A 16,003-nucleotide genomic window follows, 5' to 3' on the forward strand; every position below is an offset into this window, starting at 1 on the left:
TGCACCAAACATCCTAGTCAGATGTAAAATTGCTGCAAAATTGCTCTAGTCGAACTCTGAAGCATGCTGACGCCTTTACCCTGTCTACTCAGTTTCATGGCCATTCTTCTTCTTTTGACCTTTTTAACCTCTACAGGATTGGTGTGTCCCCCGCGAGACAGTTGAGCTTATCGTAGGCTAATGTGATTAACATGAGGTTGTAAGTAACAAGAACATTTCCCAGAACATAGACCTATCTGATATGGGCAGAAAGCTTAAATTCTTGTTAATCTAACTGCACTGTCCAACTTACAGTAGCTATTACAGTGAAAGAATACCATGCTATTGTTTGAGGAGAGTGCGCAGTTATGAACTTGAAAATGTGTCAATAAACCAATTAGGCATGTTTGGGCAGACTCGATACAGCATTTTGAACAGAAATACAATGGTTCATTGGATCAGTCTAAAACCTTGCACATACACTGCTGCCATCTAGTGGCCAAAATCAGAATTACGCCTATCCTGAAATAATATAGTGTGGCCTTTCTCTTGCATTTCAAAGATGATAAGAAAAAGAAAAACACATTTCTTTCTTTGTATTATCTCTTACCAGATCTAATGTGTTATATTCTCCTTCATTAATTTCACATTTCCACAAACTTCAAAGTGTTTCCTTTCAAATGATATCAAGAATATGCATATCCTTGCTTCAGGTGCTGAGCTGCAGGCAGTTAGATTTGGGTATGTCATTTTAGGTGGACATTTTAAAAAAAGGGCCCGATCCTTAAGAGGTTTTAAGAAGCTTATATTTTGTGGTTCTGATGGGGTAAGACAGTTGATCTAAACTCATGAGACATTTATGAGATACATTCTTCAAGATTCCATGGCATTAGCCTATATAATTTATTTTGATGTCCAAAAATGCGTTTACCAATTCTGGATTGTGCCTTTTACGCCTGTGTGGTTTGCGACGCAAACTGGCAGGAACATGAGTTGTCACAACTTGAAATAAAAAGTTCTGTGATTCCAGGTGTTCTCAGGAACATGACTAACCCCTGCTCACTATCCGTCATTTCTCAAGAAGAATGTATGCCGGTCAGGAAATTGAGAAACACCTTGTGTAGGGAGTGGAACGAAATCGGAATTACGCCTATCCTGAAATAATATAGTGTGGCCTTTCTCTTGCATTTCAAAGATGATAAGAAAAAGAAAAACATTTCTTTCTTTGTATTATCTCTTACCAGATCTAATGTGTTATATTCTCCTTCATTAATTTCACATTTCCACAAACTTCAAAGTGTTTCCTTTCAAATGGTATCAAGAATATGCATATCCTTGCTTCAGGTTGTCACGTCGTTCGTCGGAAGGAGCGGACCAAAGTGCAGCGTGTGTATCATTCCACATATTTTATTGAACTGTGAAACTATGCAAGATACACAAATAAACTTAAGAACAAAAAAACGTGATGAAGAGGTGCAACAAACACTAACTCGATTTGGGTATGTCATTTTAGGTGTTTTTTTTTTTTTTAAAGAGGGCCTGATCCTTGAGAGGTTTTAAGAAGCTTATATTTTGGGGTTCTGACGGGGTAAGACAGTTGATCTAAACTCATGAGACATTTATGAGATACATTCTTCAAGATTCCATGGCATTAGCCTATATCATTTATTTTTAAGTCCAAAACTGTGTTTACCAATTCTGGATTTGTAATGGCCGTCGTTGAAGAGAGTAGACCAAGGCGCAGCGTGGTTAGTGCTCATCGTGAATTTATTAAAGATAGAACACTAACAAAAAAAACAACAAACCGACAGCCAAACAGTTCTGTCAGGTGCAAAACAGAAATTAACTACCCACAAACGCCAAAGGAAAACAGGCTGCCTAAGTATGAGTCCCAATCAGCAACAATGATGTACAGCTGTCCCTGATTGAGAGCCATACCAGGCCAAAACAAAGAAATACAAAGCATAGAAAAAAAGGACATAGAATGCCCACCCAAATCACACCCTGACCAAACCTAAATAGAGACATAAAAAAGGCTCTCTCAGGTCAGGGCGTGACAGTACCCCCCCAAAGACCCGGCCGCAAAACCTGAACCTATAGGGGAGGGTCTGGGTGGGCATTTCTCCGCGGTGGCGGCTCTGGAGCGGGACGCAGACCCCGCTCCACCACTGGCTCACCCCACTTAGGTGGGGCCTCTAGAGCGGGTTCCCTCGCCGCGGGCCCCGGACTGGAGGGCGACTCTGGCTGCGCCGGGGGACAGGCGGGCGACTCTGGCTGCACCGGGGGACTGCGCACTGAAGGCCTGATGCGTGGGGTTGGCTTAGGAAGCGCCAGACTAGGGACACGCACCACTGGGCTAGTGCGAGGAGCAGGACGAGCTGGACTGGGCTGACGCACTGGAGGCCTGGTGCGTGGGGCTGGTAGTGGAGGTACCAGACTGAAGATATGCACCTCATGGCTAGTGCAAGGAGCGGGAACAGGACGTACTGGACTGGGCTGACGCACTGGAAGCCTAGTGCGTGGTGCTGGCTTTGGAGGCGCCAGACTGAAGACACGCACCTCAGGGCTAGTGCGGGGAGCAGGATACACTGGACCGTAGAGGCGCACTGGCGGTCTCGAGCGCAGGACTGGCACCGCCCGTACTGGCTGGGTGCCCACTTCCCCCCGGAAAATGCAGGACGCTGGCACCGAGCACACCGGCCTGTGGATACTCGGCCTCGACGCCATGCGCATCACCCCATAGCACGGGGCCTGACCAGTACCACGCTGCCTCTGGTAAGCACGGGGAGTTGGCTTAGGGCTCAACCCTGGCCCTACCAAACTACCCGTGTGCCCCCCCAAAAAATATTTTTGGGGCTGCATCTCAGGTTCCCATAGCTCCCTTTGCTTGTCCTCCCAGAGTTGACGTTCCAACTCCCATGTCCATCCTTCCCCCCGATGCTCCAAACCACGCTGCTTGGTCTTCTGTTGGTGGGTAGTTCTGTAACGGCCGTCGTTGAAGAGGTAGACCAAGGCGCAGCGTGGTTAGTGCTCATCATGAATTTATTAAAGCTAGAACACTTTAACAAAAAAAAAAAAACGACAGCCAAACAGTTCTGTCAGGTGCAAAACGCTAAACAGAAATTAACTACCCACAAACGCCAAAGGAAAACAGGCTGCCTAAGTATGACTCCCAATCAGCGACAACGATGTACAGCTGTCCCTGATTGAGAGCCATACCAGGCCAAAACAAAGAAATACAAAGCATAGAAAAAAGGACATAGAATGCCCACCTAAATCACACCCTGACCAAACCTAAATAGAGACATAAAAAAGGCTCTCTCAGGTCAGGGCGTGACAGGATTGTGCCTTTTACGCCTGTGTGGTTTGCGATGCAAACTGGCAGGGACATGAGTTGTCACAACTCAAAATAAAAAGTTCTATGTGATTCCAGGTGTTCTCAGGAACATGACTAACCCCTGCTCACTATCCGTCATTTCTCAAGAAGAATTTATACCAGTCAGGAAATTGAGAAACACCTTGTGTAGGGAGTGGAACACAAATACATTAATAATGCATTACAGTTCACACACATGGTTCATATAAAAAATTACCATATTTGGGTCCAGAATTAATCACAGGTATATACAATCACAAAATATTTCTGATTACCATCACTCTGTTGTACCAGTCCATAATTAATATACATTGATTACTTATTTTGTGACATTATAACTAAAGAGATGAAAATCTCAAATTACCGAGGGATTTTGACATGGAATAGTTACAAACTGAGGCAAACAAAAATTCACGTTTGAAATTACAGTATATTGTAGAGTTTCAAGTTTGAGAGTGCAAAACCAGACAAAGGATTCTATAAAAAGTGCTTTTGGTGCACAGAGGAGAGAGGGAGGGAACTTGGAAAGAGAGGAGTGTTTAGGGGGAGGGACTGTGGGGGCCAGCAGGGTTATAAAGTTTGAGTGGCTTCCTCTCTGCCCATGCTCTGTGTGTCTGTGTGCTCCTGTTTCTGCCGGCCCACTCTCAACTCTCTGTGCCTCTCTCAATCTCACTCCATCTAACAAAATGAGTGTCAAACGAAGCAGCACCAGGGGACCTGGCAGTGGGTACAGCCACTCCATCACTCACAGCTCTACTGCTCCCACTTACCGGGCCGCCAGCACCTATGGTGGTGCTGGGGGTCAGGGGACCCGAATCTCCTCTGTGTCCTACTCGGGTGTGCGAAGCGGGATGGGAGGGATGGGGGTTGGGATGGGAGGTTCCGGGGGCTCCATGTCCAGCAGCATCCAGGTGAGCGCCAGCGGGGACACTGCTCACATCATGGGCAATGAGAAGTTTGCCATGCAGAACCTCAACGACCGTCTGGCCTCCTACCTAGAGATGGTGAGGAATCTGGAGCAGGCCAACGGCAAGCTGGAGCTGAAGATCAGGGAGGCTATGGAGAAGAGAGGCCCAGATGTCAACGACTACAGCCGCTACAACGCCATCTTGGATGACCTGAGGAAGAAGGTGAGAGGCCAGGGGGAGAAAGGAGTACTATTGGCTAATATGAGATGCTGGACAAAGCTACACCATAGAGCTTTAGGGAAGTAATATATATTTCAAATGCAAATTCACTGTTCTACAATGGCTGACCCAACAGAAGAGAGTAACAGAGTGACAGAGAGTAGTTTGGGAGTGAAAGAGGAAACACAGTGGCCCTACTCTATCCTTGTCAGGTTATTGACCTGGGTAGTAAAGACCCAGTGTAGCTGGTTTGTCCATTAGAGCTGTGCTGATTAGTGATGCCAAGGTGCCGGCATCCCCAGGCAGAAGGTCAAGGGGCAGACAAAAAGCAATAAGAAGGGGAATTCCAAGGGGTTCTGCTAGCTGACCTTCGACATGGCCAGAGTTCCAGGTCCAGCTAGCATTCTCAGGGGTCATAGATGTGTTTATTTAACTTCCTGTTATCAGTTAACTGTGTAGCACAAAGATTGTTAGCAATGAAACTACGATACAGTAGCATTTCAAATGATTATCTACAATATAGCCATCAACAGTTATGCACAAATTTAACCATGAAAACTGGGAGAGTTGTTACAGCTGTAGGTAAAGTTAAAAAGGTTATTTAGATATTTTCTCTCAGCTATGGTAAGTGTGTAGCAGTAAATTAAATGAGGCTACTACCCACTGGGCACAGACGTCAATTCAACGTCTATTCCACATTGGTTAAACGTAATTTCATTGAAATTAAGTTAGTAAACAATATTGATTCAACCAGTGTGTGGTCTGTGGGTCTTTTATGGTGTGGTTCTTACTCACAACTTACACTTTCATGGTGTGGTCCTTACTTTGATGGTGGAGCATGGTAAATGAGTTTGGGAGTCAATGTACTGTGTCATTAAAAAGTAGTCCGTCTAACCAGGTCATTCCATTCCCATTCCTCTGATAGTGTTCCATATATATATATATATATATATATATATATATATATATATGTATATATACAGTACTGAATGATTGACATATGGGTTTATAATGCTTTATGTGTGTATACTGTTGGGCGAGCAAGGATATTCTGTGAGTCATTCAACTGGAAATGTTCAGAGCTGCTGATACTTCGGAAAAATACTGTTAGACATCTAGTAAACAGTCATTATTATAGGCCTACTGCATCTGCAACAAGTTACTGTTGTACTTTAAAGCATACAGTAAATACTGCCTGATACTATATTATATTTGTTATTTAAAAAAAAAACATATCCGAAAAACTCTTTCCATTGGATTCTGGAACATTCCAGTCATGCTTCTGTGGTTTTGCCGTGTAGACCTTGCTGGAGCAACGTGCCAAAGTCAAACCACCCAAAGTGACAAGAGTAACTATGCAAAATATGGAGATTAGATGCCAGATACCAATAGCGAGAGACAAAATTCAAATATATAACAAGACTATCATTACAGCATTTCTCTTGCTAGCTAACTAAGCTCCGCTCCATTGTGAATTAAGTTCCTGATGAACTCCACCAACAGAGTGGAGCAGAGACCGGGCTTTGTGAAATTCAGCTCCGACTACATCGATTCGCCCAAGGTCAATACTTTAAAAACATTTTATTATAAAATGCTTACCTTGTACCTATGTCCGTCCTCTGGAAATGTGTGCCTTTCTTGGTTTGCTGAAATCCATACTTTTTCAATAAACGTTAATCAAATACAGCCACCGACTGTTTGCTCATTGCTGTTTCTCTAAGATGGCAATTCAGTGCAAATGCGCATGTGCCAATTGAATCTCATCAAGGAAACAGTCAGTGGTTGTATTTGATTAGCTTTTAGTGAAAAAGTATGGATTTCAGCAAACAAAGAAAAAGGCACACAATTTCAGAGGACAAACATAGATACAAGGTAAGTGTTTCATAATGACAATTTTTTTAAAGAAATGGCCTTGGGCAAATCGATGTAGTCGGAGCTGAATTCCACAAAGCCTGGTCTCTGCTCCACTCAGTTGGTGGAGTTCATCGGGAACTTCCTTCACCGTGGAGGGGAGTTTAGTCCGCTTCCTTCACCGTGGAGTGGAGTTTAGTCCGCTTCCTTCACCATGGAGTGGAGTTTAGTCCGCTATCTTATTGCTTCTCTTTGTCCCTTTGAAAAAAATTCTCAAACAAGGACATTGAACTGAACTTTGAAAATGAGAAAAACAAATGGTAAACTGAATATGAGCTGTGTCAATATTTCTTAAAATATTTGCTTAGTCTGCTGCTCTTGTAATGGTTGTCATTATGAAGCCTTACATAAAAGGTTAGGGGAGGAAGGCCTAGGCAGTTAAGCTGTTGCCAACATGGATGTGTTGGCTTTACCAACTGCCCATGGCACGTAATTGACCCCCAACGCATAGATCACAACGGGTTCATTTTTCTTTGTCGTGATACCAGGATGTGACCGCTAGTTCAAATATTCCTCCTTTACAAAAACAAGGCTTCTCACGACAGGAACAACAGGAAACCCAACCCAGTAACCACCCCCTCCCCATCTCACACACACACACACACACACACACACACACACACACACACACACACACACACACACACACACACACACACACACACACACACACACACAACACACACACCAACCTCCCGCCTGATGCAAATCACCTGCCTCCATCCTGACATGTATTCCACTGCACTTTCAGCTTGGCTGTTTGTTAATGATTGCCTCCCGAACTTTGTAACCTGCATCCATCCATCGCCAGCCTTATCTACTATACCATGGAGAGCAAACACTGCGGCTGTGGGGCAGCTGGCCTCCGCTGCTCCTGGCTGCCACTGTCACCAGCCTTGTCACTTTCATACTCATTACACAAAAGTACAGCATTGAAACTGCTGTGAAAAAAAATGAAATGAAAAGCATGTTGACTTTAATTTATCTTGTCATTGGCAGGTGTTTGATGCCACAACAGACAACGCTCGTATGTGTCTTCAGATCGACAATGCCCGCTTAGCTGCTGATGACTTCAGGGTGAAGTAAGTCAAGCTAGGCAAAGCAGACAGTTGCACACGCACCTTAATTAACAGTGTAAAATAAGCAAACATTTGCTGACAGACCTTAATTAACGGTGACTAAACAAGCAGACAGTTGCTGACACACCTTAATTAACAGTAACTTAACAAACACCGTTGATGTGCCACATTATCTGCATACCCTCCATACTCTACAGTCTATGCTTTAAACGTCCAATGCAGCCGTTTTTATCTCAATATCAAAATATTTCTGGGTAACACTTAAATATCTTACTGTGATTGTTTTCAATTAAAATGGTCAAACTGAAACAAAAATAGCTTCTTAGCAAAGAGACATTTCTCAAGAAAGAATTTAGCTAGGATTTTCTGGGAGTGTTCTTAGTGGGGAGGGGAAAACTGAAAACTAGGTGTTATTGGCAGAGAGGTTTGGAACTCTCTTTCTAATTGGTCTACTAACCAAATTATCGCCTGGTGATGTCAACAGGCAGGCCAAAACTCCATCCCACCAAAACAGGCTCAAATTTCAGGGTGTCTTTTCAAACAGATTTTACACTAATTGGGCATTATCAGAACTTTCACAATTTCACAGTATTATTCCAACCTCATATTATGGAAGTATATACAAAACACAGGAAAATTATGTTTTCACCTCACTGGGCCTTTAAACGGACACTTTTGAGAATATTTCACCGTAGCTCTCCAGGGCATTGTATCTGATGCTGTTTGCCTTTGTGTTGCAGGTTTGAGTCTGAGCTGTCCATTCGCCAGTCTGTGGAGGCTGACATCGTTGGCCTGAGGAAGGTCATAGATGACACCAACATGGGCCGCATGAACCTGGAGAGTGAGATCGAAGCTTTGAAGGAGGAGCTCATCTTCCTGAAGAAGAACCACGACAACGTAAGTTCACCATGGGCCAACCCCCCCTTCAACAACCAAACCAATATAGTACACAACCCAACCCCTCTTGCACCACCAAACAAATGTTTACCTTCTCCCTTGTCATCACAATGGCTTAACTAGAGCAAGACCTAGCATGCCACCATCGGAGATAGAGTCAACCATACTGTATAAACAGGGGTTGTTCCGTGTGAGATCTTTGGGATTTAGCGAGGGTGTGGTGGGTGCGGCACACACATAGGACTCACCCAGGGGGGCACCTTGGGTACCCAAATGAACAGCCTAAATACGGACGCTGACTTCACTCTTGAAAACATATTGCTTAATGAATTTTAACGTTGTTGTCCTTCTACCCCAACAGGAAGTGATGGAGATGCATAACATGATCTCCCAGTCTGGAGTGCAGGTGGACGTGGATGCTCCTAAGGGCCAGGACCTGGCTGCCATCATGGCTGAGGTCCGGGCCAAGTACGAGAAAGAGGCCCTGAAGAACCAAGAGGAGCTCAAAGCATGGCATGAAACACGGGTAACACCTACCAGCTTATTCATTTACCACACACTGATGACTTCTCATTGAAACCGTCACAGAAACTCCTACTTAACCAATGATTTTTAAACTGACATCTATATCACCTCTATGTCCCTTCCAGATCACAGAGGTGCAGTCCGTGGTGTCACAGAACACAGAGGCCCTCCAAGGCGCACACACAGAGATCAGCGACCTCCGTAGACAGCTACAGACACTGGAGATCGAGCTGGACTCACAAAAGAGCTTGGTAAGATCCCTCAACAATACTATATTCACACAGCCAGTGTGTACAAAAGACATCATGGCATCAATGCTATTGGTTAAATGAAAACGCTATCTTTTGGTATTTCTAGAATTAGTCGATTGTTGATATAGTCCCAAAAGGTTTCACATGTCAGCTGTATTTCTATATTTTAAAAGTTATATATCTTGAAAACTGGATTGCTGACATGCACCACATTTTGGGACTATATCAACAATGGACTTATGAAACAAATACCAAATGATAGTTTTTGGGTGGAGTTTTTCTTTTAAGTTCATGTTAATTTACAAGGCCAATCACCTGTACTGACTGTCTTTACTCTTCCTCTCTCTCTGTCTAACAGAAAGGATCTCTGGAGGGGACGCTGCGAGACACAGAGATGCGCTACAACATGGAGATGGAATCCTTGAACAAAATCCTCGTGGGTCTGGAGTCTGAGCTGACTAACCTCCGCTCCAACATCCAGCAGCAGACGCAGGAGTACGAGCACCTGCTCAACATCAAGATGAAGCTGGAGGCGGAGATCGCCACATACAGGAGACTGCTGGACGGAGGAGACTTCAAGTGAGTAAGACAGAGGGAGAGAAAGCCTTAATTGGTGTTGCATGCATAATTCCTATAATTAAGCAGACTTGAGAAAGAGAATGAACATGAAGTTTGTTGCCGGCCAAGAGCCTACTGTGGTAAATAGTCATCCAATGGCAATTTTCTGTCTTGGAGGCAAAAGTAGCCATTGCATAAATATTTTTATGTTGACTCATATATATATATATATTTTTTTTCTCTCTCTCTCTCTCTCTCTCTCTCTCTCTCTCTCTCTCTCTCTCTCTCTCTCTCTCTCAGGCTCCAGGATGCTCTGGAGGACCAGCGGACAGTGAAGACCAAGGTGATGACCGTCACACAGACCCTGGTGGATGGGAAGGTTGTCTCCTCCAGCACAGAGACAAAGGAGAGGGACCTGTGAGACTACATCCATCATTCCACATCGTCCTGATTGTACAACACCATCCAACACACCATAGACATAAGATAACATCTAGCTGGATAAGAAGAAAATTATCTCCACTTTATTTATTTCATCATGTTTCTTTTGCTTTTGAGTCTTAAGTCTTTTTTTATCTTACGCATTTAGGCGTATATACATTTACAGTACAAGTTCAGAATTGAGTAATTTAGGATGAAATTGGCTTTAACCAATACGATTTTACCTTTAAAACTAGCAATTTGATTAAGTAAAATATCTGTAAATCTGTAAAATGTCTTTTTTGACCATTGTCATCTTAGTTTTCTTTCTGTCCAGTTGAATTTGCCTGGTGTGATGTACTTTCATTGTCCAATAAAACATTGATCAGAATCTTGGCTATGCACTTGCTGTGTAACTGAACAAACAGGTCTTCTAGGTTATCACTTCTCATAGATTGGGGACATTAGTCTTATTTTCAATGACAGCCTAGGAACAGCAGGTTAACTGCCTTGTTCAGGGGTAGAACAACAGATGTGTACCTTGTCAGCTCAGGGATTTGATCTTGCAACCTTTCAGTTATTAGTCCAATGCTCTAACCACTAGGCTACCCTGCCTTCCCCAATATCTTTTATAGTTAGTGTTATGTTACCTACTGATAGTGCTTTACAAAAGATCAAACATTACCTTTTAGTCATTTAACAGACGCTCTAATCCAGAGCAATTTACAGCAGTGAGTCCATACAGTTTCATGCTTTTTCATACAGGTCCCCTGTGGGAATTGAACCAAAACCCCTGGCATTGCAAGCGCCATGCTCTACCAGCTGAGCCACATGATGAAAGTAATATTTGCTTTATTGGTTAGCTTTGATTCAGAGGGGTTGGGTTATCTATGGAAGACACATTTCAAATCAAATCAAATTGTATTTGTCACATGCGCCGAATACAACAGGTGTACAGTAGAGCCCTTAAGCCCTTAACCAACAATGCTTTAAGAACTTAAGAAAATAAATAAAAATAAGTGTTAAGTAAAAAATTGAAAAGTAAAACATTTATTAAAATCAAAGTAACAAATAATTAAACAGCATCAGTAAAATAACAAGCGAGGCTATCTCCTACGGCTATCTCTTCGGTTGAATGCATTCAGTTGTGCAACTGACTTGGTATTCCCTTTCCATTTCCTTCCTTCGCTATTGATATTAGATTACAATAGAACAGCAGTTGGCTTTCAATATTGATTCTGAATGACTTCTGAATAAGAGTCTGTAACTGCTACTTTAAATACAGTACATTTGCTATCTACAGTTCAATCTTACATAAGTGACATAGGCTACACTTTCCCCTGCCTCATTGACCATAGTTACCAAACCACAGTTACAATGGGGGTGGAGAGGTGGAGAGGACATAGTCTATGTAGGAGACTAAAGGTTAGAAAGTGATAGTGATCGAAGGGAGTGGCGTGTCAGAACGCAGCCTCGTATATAAAAACGAACCTCCATCCTCCTCACGCTCGGTAGAATCAATCTGTGCCAGTGTTAGGTGGTTCTCTGTTTCTTCTTCTCTTCTTCTTGGATTTCCTCTCTGAAGACATGGAGTCTGTATGTATCAGTAAGCATCCTGGATTTACTGGGCATCGTGCTGAAAGTGGCAGTGGAGGCCTATACGCAAAGCCATGGAGCTCACAGAGTGCCCATGGCGGTGCCGGGGGACATGGGACCAGAATCTCCTCCGTCCACACCAGCAACAGGCTCGGGGGCTTCAGAGGAGGGGCAGAGCACCAGGTGTACACAGGTGTTACAGCTGATGGTGGCTTCACTATGGGTAATGAGAAGCTCAACATGCAGCACCTGAATGACCGTCTGGCCACCTACCTGGAGTCAGTAAAGAACCTGGAGCAGGCCAATGGCAAGCTGGAGCTACAGATCAGGGAGGTACTGGAGAAGAAAGGGCCTGCTGGGGCAGACTACAGCCGCTACGAAGCCACGCTGGAGGACCTGAGGAAGAAGGTGAGGCCCTCAAATAATTACATTAAATTCAAGCTTGATTCATACAAAGTATTATGTGTGTGGAATCATATCCTGTTCAGGGTTGGGGTAAATTCCATTTCAAATCAAGTCAATTCAGAAAGTAAACCAAATTCCAATTCCATATTTTCCTCACTGAAAATCACTGTTTTTTGGGGCACTTCCAGAATTGACTGGAATTGAAATGGAATTGACCCCAACCCTGATTCTGACTGCTCCAAACTGCCCCTACTGTATGGTTAATTGAGTCGCCCCACTCATTAATTTCACAATATTTAAAGCCAATATTTGCAGTTAAGTACACATTTTTGCCGTAACCCCAGACAAGCACTCCTGATTCAACTCGTCAACTAATCATCAAGCCCTTGATAAGTTGAATGAGGTGTGTTTGTCTGGGGCTACAACAAAAAAAAATATATACTGCTGGGGGTACTGGGGGACTAGAGTTGGGAAATACTGTCTTAAGCCTTTTATTAGGTGAGGTTTCACAGAACCACCCCACAGTAAACTGATATGATTTACAGCACATCTTATCAGACGTGGCTCCACCATGTTGACGCTGTATAGATGTTTAAGTGAGTGTCACTTTGTTTCTAACTGCACAAAGATGGAGTGGCGGGTTTTACCAAGGGACATGTTTATGTAGCTCCACCCTGTAGAAGAGATTCACAGATATACCCAGAATCATCCTTCTCCTCCCTCCAATATTTCCTCAGATATTGGAGATGACAGTGGGCAATGCACAGATCGCTATCCAAGTTGAGTGTGCCGGCCTAGCCGCAGAGGACTTCAAGGTCAAGTGAGTGCTTATAAACAAAGAAACGTGTTACTTGCTATCATCTGTTGGCATGAATCTATAGGGCCAACATTCTTTCATTATGGCTATGTCCACGTCTTTACATTCTTAATGTTGTTGTCAATAGGCATGAAAGTGAGATTGGGATGCGTCAGACTGTCGAGGGTGATGTCGCAAATCTGAGGAGAATACTTGATGACACCATCGTGCTCCAGCTGCATCTGGAGAACGATGTTGAGTTTCTGACAGAGGAACTGATCAACCTGAAGAAGACCCATGCAGAGGTAAGGAATGGTTCCTGTCAACTGACTCATTTTCAAATAGGTTACATAGCTAGGTTACTAACATAACCACCATATCATTGACTGAATGGATTTCCTGCAATCTGACTAACATTCAGATAGGTTACATAGCTAGGTTACTAACATAACCACCATGTCATTGACTGAATGGATTTCCTGCAATCTGACTAACATTCAGATAGGTTATGTTAGGGTTGAACTGGCTATTTGTATGCATAACTTATATAATATACTGGGGAAGCTATGCTACAATATTAAGTATATAAACTACGGATAAATCAACTGCTGAAGACAGGAAGAACGACACCCGGCGACAGGAAGTGCGTCACTAGGCTGGGACCAGCCTGCACGCCGACGATAGGAGGAGCGAGTTTAAACCACGCTCCTCCTCCCTCTGACAGGCCAGCATTGAGCGGGAACGATCTCTGTCAGAGTATAAAAGAGAGAACAATAGAATGTGACGCCCTCTTCTCTGTCTGCCCTGCGAGGTGTCACAGAGAGACCGTATACGAACTACATATTTACCATACACGTGTTTGCATTAATTAAAGTACAGCTAAATCAGAAGTTACTATGTGCTGACTATTTTGTTCTGATACCAGAAACGAATAAGGCGCAACTTTAACAGTTACATAGCTAGGTTACTAACATAACCACCATGTCATTGACCGAATGGATTTCCTGCAATCTGACTAACATTCAGATAGGTTACATAGCTAGGTTACTAACATAACCATCATGTCATTAATTGAATGGATTTCCTGTTTCCTTTGTGTCAGGATGTGCTGGAGCTGCATACCCAGATTTCCATGGCTGGAGTGCAGGTGGAGGTGGATGCTGCTAAGGGACACGACCTGGGAAAGATCATGGAGGAGATGAGGGCCAAGTACGAGAAGATGGCCTTGAAGAACCAGGAGGAGCTCAAAGAGTGGCATGAATCTAAAGTACGACTCTGTCCTTCCTTCCTAACACTTTTCAATGTTCTGCACTGTATTACTGTGGGTTAACATGTTGGTGTGTGTGTGTCCAGATCACAGAGGTGCAGGTCCAGGTGACTGAGAATACAGTGGCCCTGAAGGAGGCACACACCACATTCAGTGAAAGCAGGAGGAGTATTCAGTCCCTGCAGATTGAGCTTCAGTCCCAGATCAGCCTGGTAAGAATGATTATTTTATACAATAGCTACCATACTATTTCAAAATGAACTCAATCTTGGTGGATCCATCCTATGACCACGTACTTTCCTCCCAACCACAGAATGCGTCTCTGGGGGGGAACCTTCATGACATTGAGATGCGCTACAACATGGAGTTGCAGAAATACAATGCCGTCCTCCTGCGGCTGGAGGCTGAGCTGACCCAGATCCGCTCCGACATCCAACACCAGACACAGGACTACCAGATCCTGTTCAACATCAATATACAGTTGGAGGCTGAGATCGCCGAGTACAGGAGGCTGCTGGACGGAGACTTGAAGTGAGTAAAACAAGGAGAGATGACAGGTGGAGCTACATGTCCTGCTTGGTTAGGGTAGTGTAACAACTACAATACCTGAAGTATGTTGAGATGATAAAACTATCAAGTTACTGGAGCGATACAGCTGTACTAGTAGCTTATCATTAAACGGCTGGCCTTGTTCTATTGTTTGCTTGTTATTCTATGAGGCATGGGAATATTTGCAAATTAGATTCAAACTAGCTTCATGCAACTATGCACAAGGGATCAGGTCTGATATGGAAATGACTGTGTTGTAGTTATGGTATCTGTCTTTTCATCTGTGTCTCTCTAGTTGAGGTTGCTGTCGAGAAGAAACCTACTAAAGCTTTTCGAACAAAGATGCTGGTTGTCACCCAGACACTAGTGGATGGCAAAGTAGTGTCTGAAGGTGTGACTGAGGATGTCAAATCTGAAGGAGGGATTGAAGCTGTCCAAGGATAACCACCCAGTCAAGAAACATCTTCTCTCTCATCATCATCACCATTTTCATCATCATCACCACCATCATCATCATCACCATCATGACACACCACAACACTCCCAGAATAACAGTTAATTGTTCACAAAATGACCAATGTTTCACAATAAATGAAGTCAAACACTTAATGTAATGGTTGTATGTGTATGTCTCTGTTTTCATCTACTGTAACCAATCAGGACAAATCAATTTGTTTCCTCTCTAACTGCATACAGGAAATAAATGCTAAATTGGGGCTCTATTGAATCTGTATCGCTGATAGTAATTTCTTATTGAGCCAACATCTGCAGCATTTATCAAGTCAAATCAAGCTTTATTTATATAGCACATATCAGACATGAATGCAACGCAAAGCACTTCACAGGAAAAAAAACATAAATAAATATATCAATATTTACTACACAACAAACATAAGAGATTAAAAAGCACCCTAAGGAAAAGCAAAGCTGAAAAAGGTTTGTTTTAAGATGTGTTTTAAATATGTCCAGTTTCGGCCCCCCTCAGGTTCTCTGGCAGGCTGTTCCAGAGGTCTCTGCTAACACAGAGACATTGCCTTTACATTTAAATCATGCTGTAACTCTGAATTTCCGTGATACGGATCAAATAGAGCTCTTGATGTGACGTGGAAAGCAACATCACTCAAGCAACATCAACGTAAAACCCCCACATAGATATACAGCTTTAAAGAATTGGCACACCCCATCCAGCTCTGGTCGCGGTCTAGCCAGATATGTAAATGTGTATGAAGTTCTCTGGAATTCTGGGTTCATTCTGCATTTTGACCCA

General features: G+C 43.3%; 2 protein-coding genes across 2 annotated transcripts; both read left to right on the forward strand.

Annotated features, from left to right (window-relative positions):
- Nucleotides 1-3,944: 3,944 nt before the first annotated feature.
- Nucleotides 3,945-10,514, forward strand: LOC106572756 (keratin, type I cytoskeletal 18). Its single transcript, XM_014147218.2, has 7 exons — nucleotides 3,945-4,485; nucleotides 7,393-7,475; nucleotides 8,213-8,369; nucleotides 8,731-8,895; nucleotides 9,020-9,145; nucleotides 9,504-9,724; nucleotides 10,004-10,514. The coding sequence occupies exons 1-7, from the start codon at nucleotides 4,042-4,044 to the stop codon at nucleotides 10,122-10,124; spliced, it is 1,317 nt and encodes a 438-aa protein (XP_014002693.1). The 5' UTR covers nucleotides 3,945-4,041; the 3' UTR covers nucleotides 10,125-10,514.
- Nucleotides 10,515-11,622: 1,108 nt separating this feature from the next.
- LOC106572760 (keratin, type I cytoskeletal 18) lies at nucleotides 11,623-15,345 on the forward strand. Its single transcript, XM_014147223.2, has 7 exons — nucleotides 11,623-12,127; nucleotides 12,862-12,944; nucleotides 13,069-13,225; nucleotides 14,023-14,187; nucleotides 14,274-14,399; nucleotides 14,501-14,718; nucleotides 15,032-15,345. Exons 1-7 carry the CDS (start codon nucleotides 11,711-11,713, stop codon nucleotides 15,033-15,035), a joined length of 1,170 nt encoding a protein of 389 aa, XP_014002698.1. The 5' UTR covers nucleotides 11,623-11,710; the 3' UTR covers nucleotides 15,036-15,345.
- Nucleotides 15,346-16,003: the final 658 nt, after the last annotated feature.

The sequence above is a fragment of the Salmo salar genome, chromosome ssa15, assembly GCF_905237065.1.
Source record: "Salmo salar chromosome ssa15, Ssal_v3.1, whole genome shotgun sequence".
Taxonomy (NCBI): domain Eukaryota; kingdom Metazoa; phylum Chordata; class Actinopteri; order Salmoniformes; family Salmonidae; genus Salmo; species Salmo salar.

Excerpts from the sequence above, each read along its gene's own strand:
- LOC106572756 (XM_014147218.2), top strand. The coding sequence starts at position 4,042 with ATGAGTGTCAAACGAAGCAGCACCAGGGGACCTGGCAGTGGGTACAGC. Across the intron at positions 4,486-7,392 it reads TGGATGACCTGAGGAAGAAG|GTGTTTGATGCCACAACAGA; the intron begins GTGAGAGGCCAG and ends TGTCATTGGCAG. Across the intron at positions 7,476-8,212 it reads GCTGATGACTTCAGGGTGAA|GTTTGAGTCTGAGCTGTCCA; the intron begins GTAAGTCAAGCT and ends TTTGTGTTGCAG.
- LOC106572760 (XM_014147223.2), top strand. The coding sequence starts at position 11,711 with ATGGAGTCTGTATGTATCAGTAAGCATCCTGGATTTACTGGGCATCGT. Across the intron at positions 14,188-14,273 it reads AAGAGTGGCATGAATCTAAA|ATCACAGAGGTGCAGGTCCA; the intron begins GTACGACTCTGT and ends GTGTGTGTCCAG. Across the intron at positions 14,400-14,500 it reads TTCAGTCCCAGATCAGCCTG|AATGCGTCTCTGGGGGGGAA; the intron begins GTAAGAATGATT and ends TCCCAACCACAG.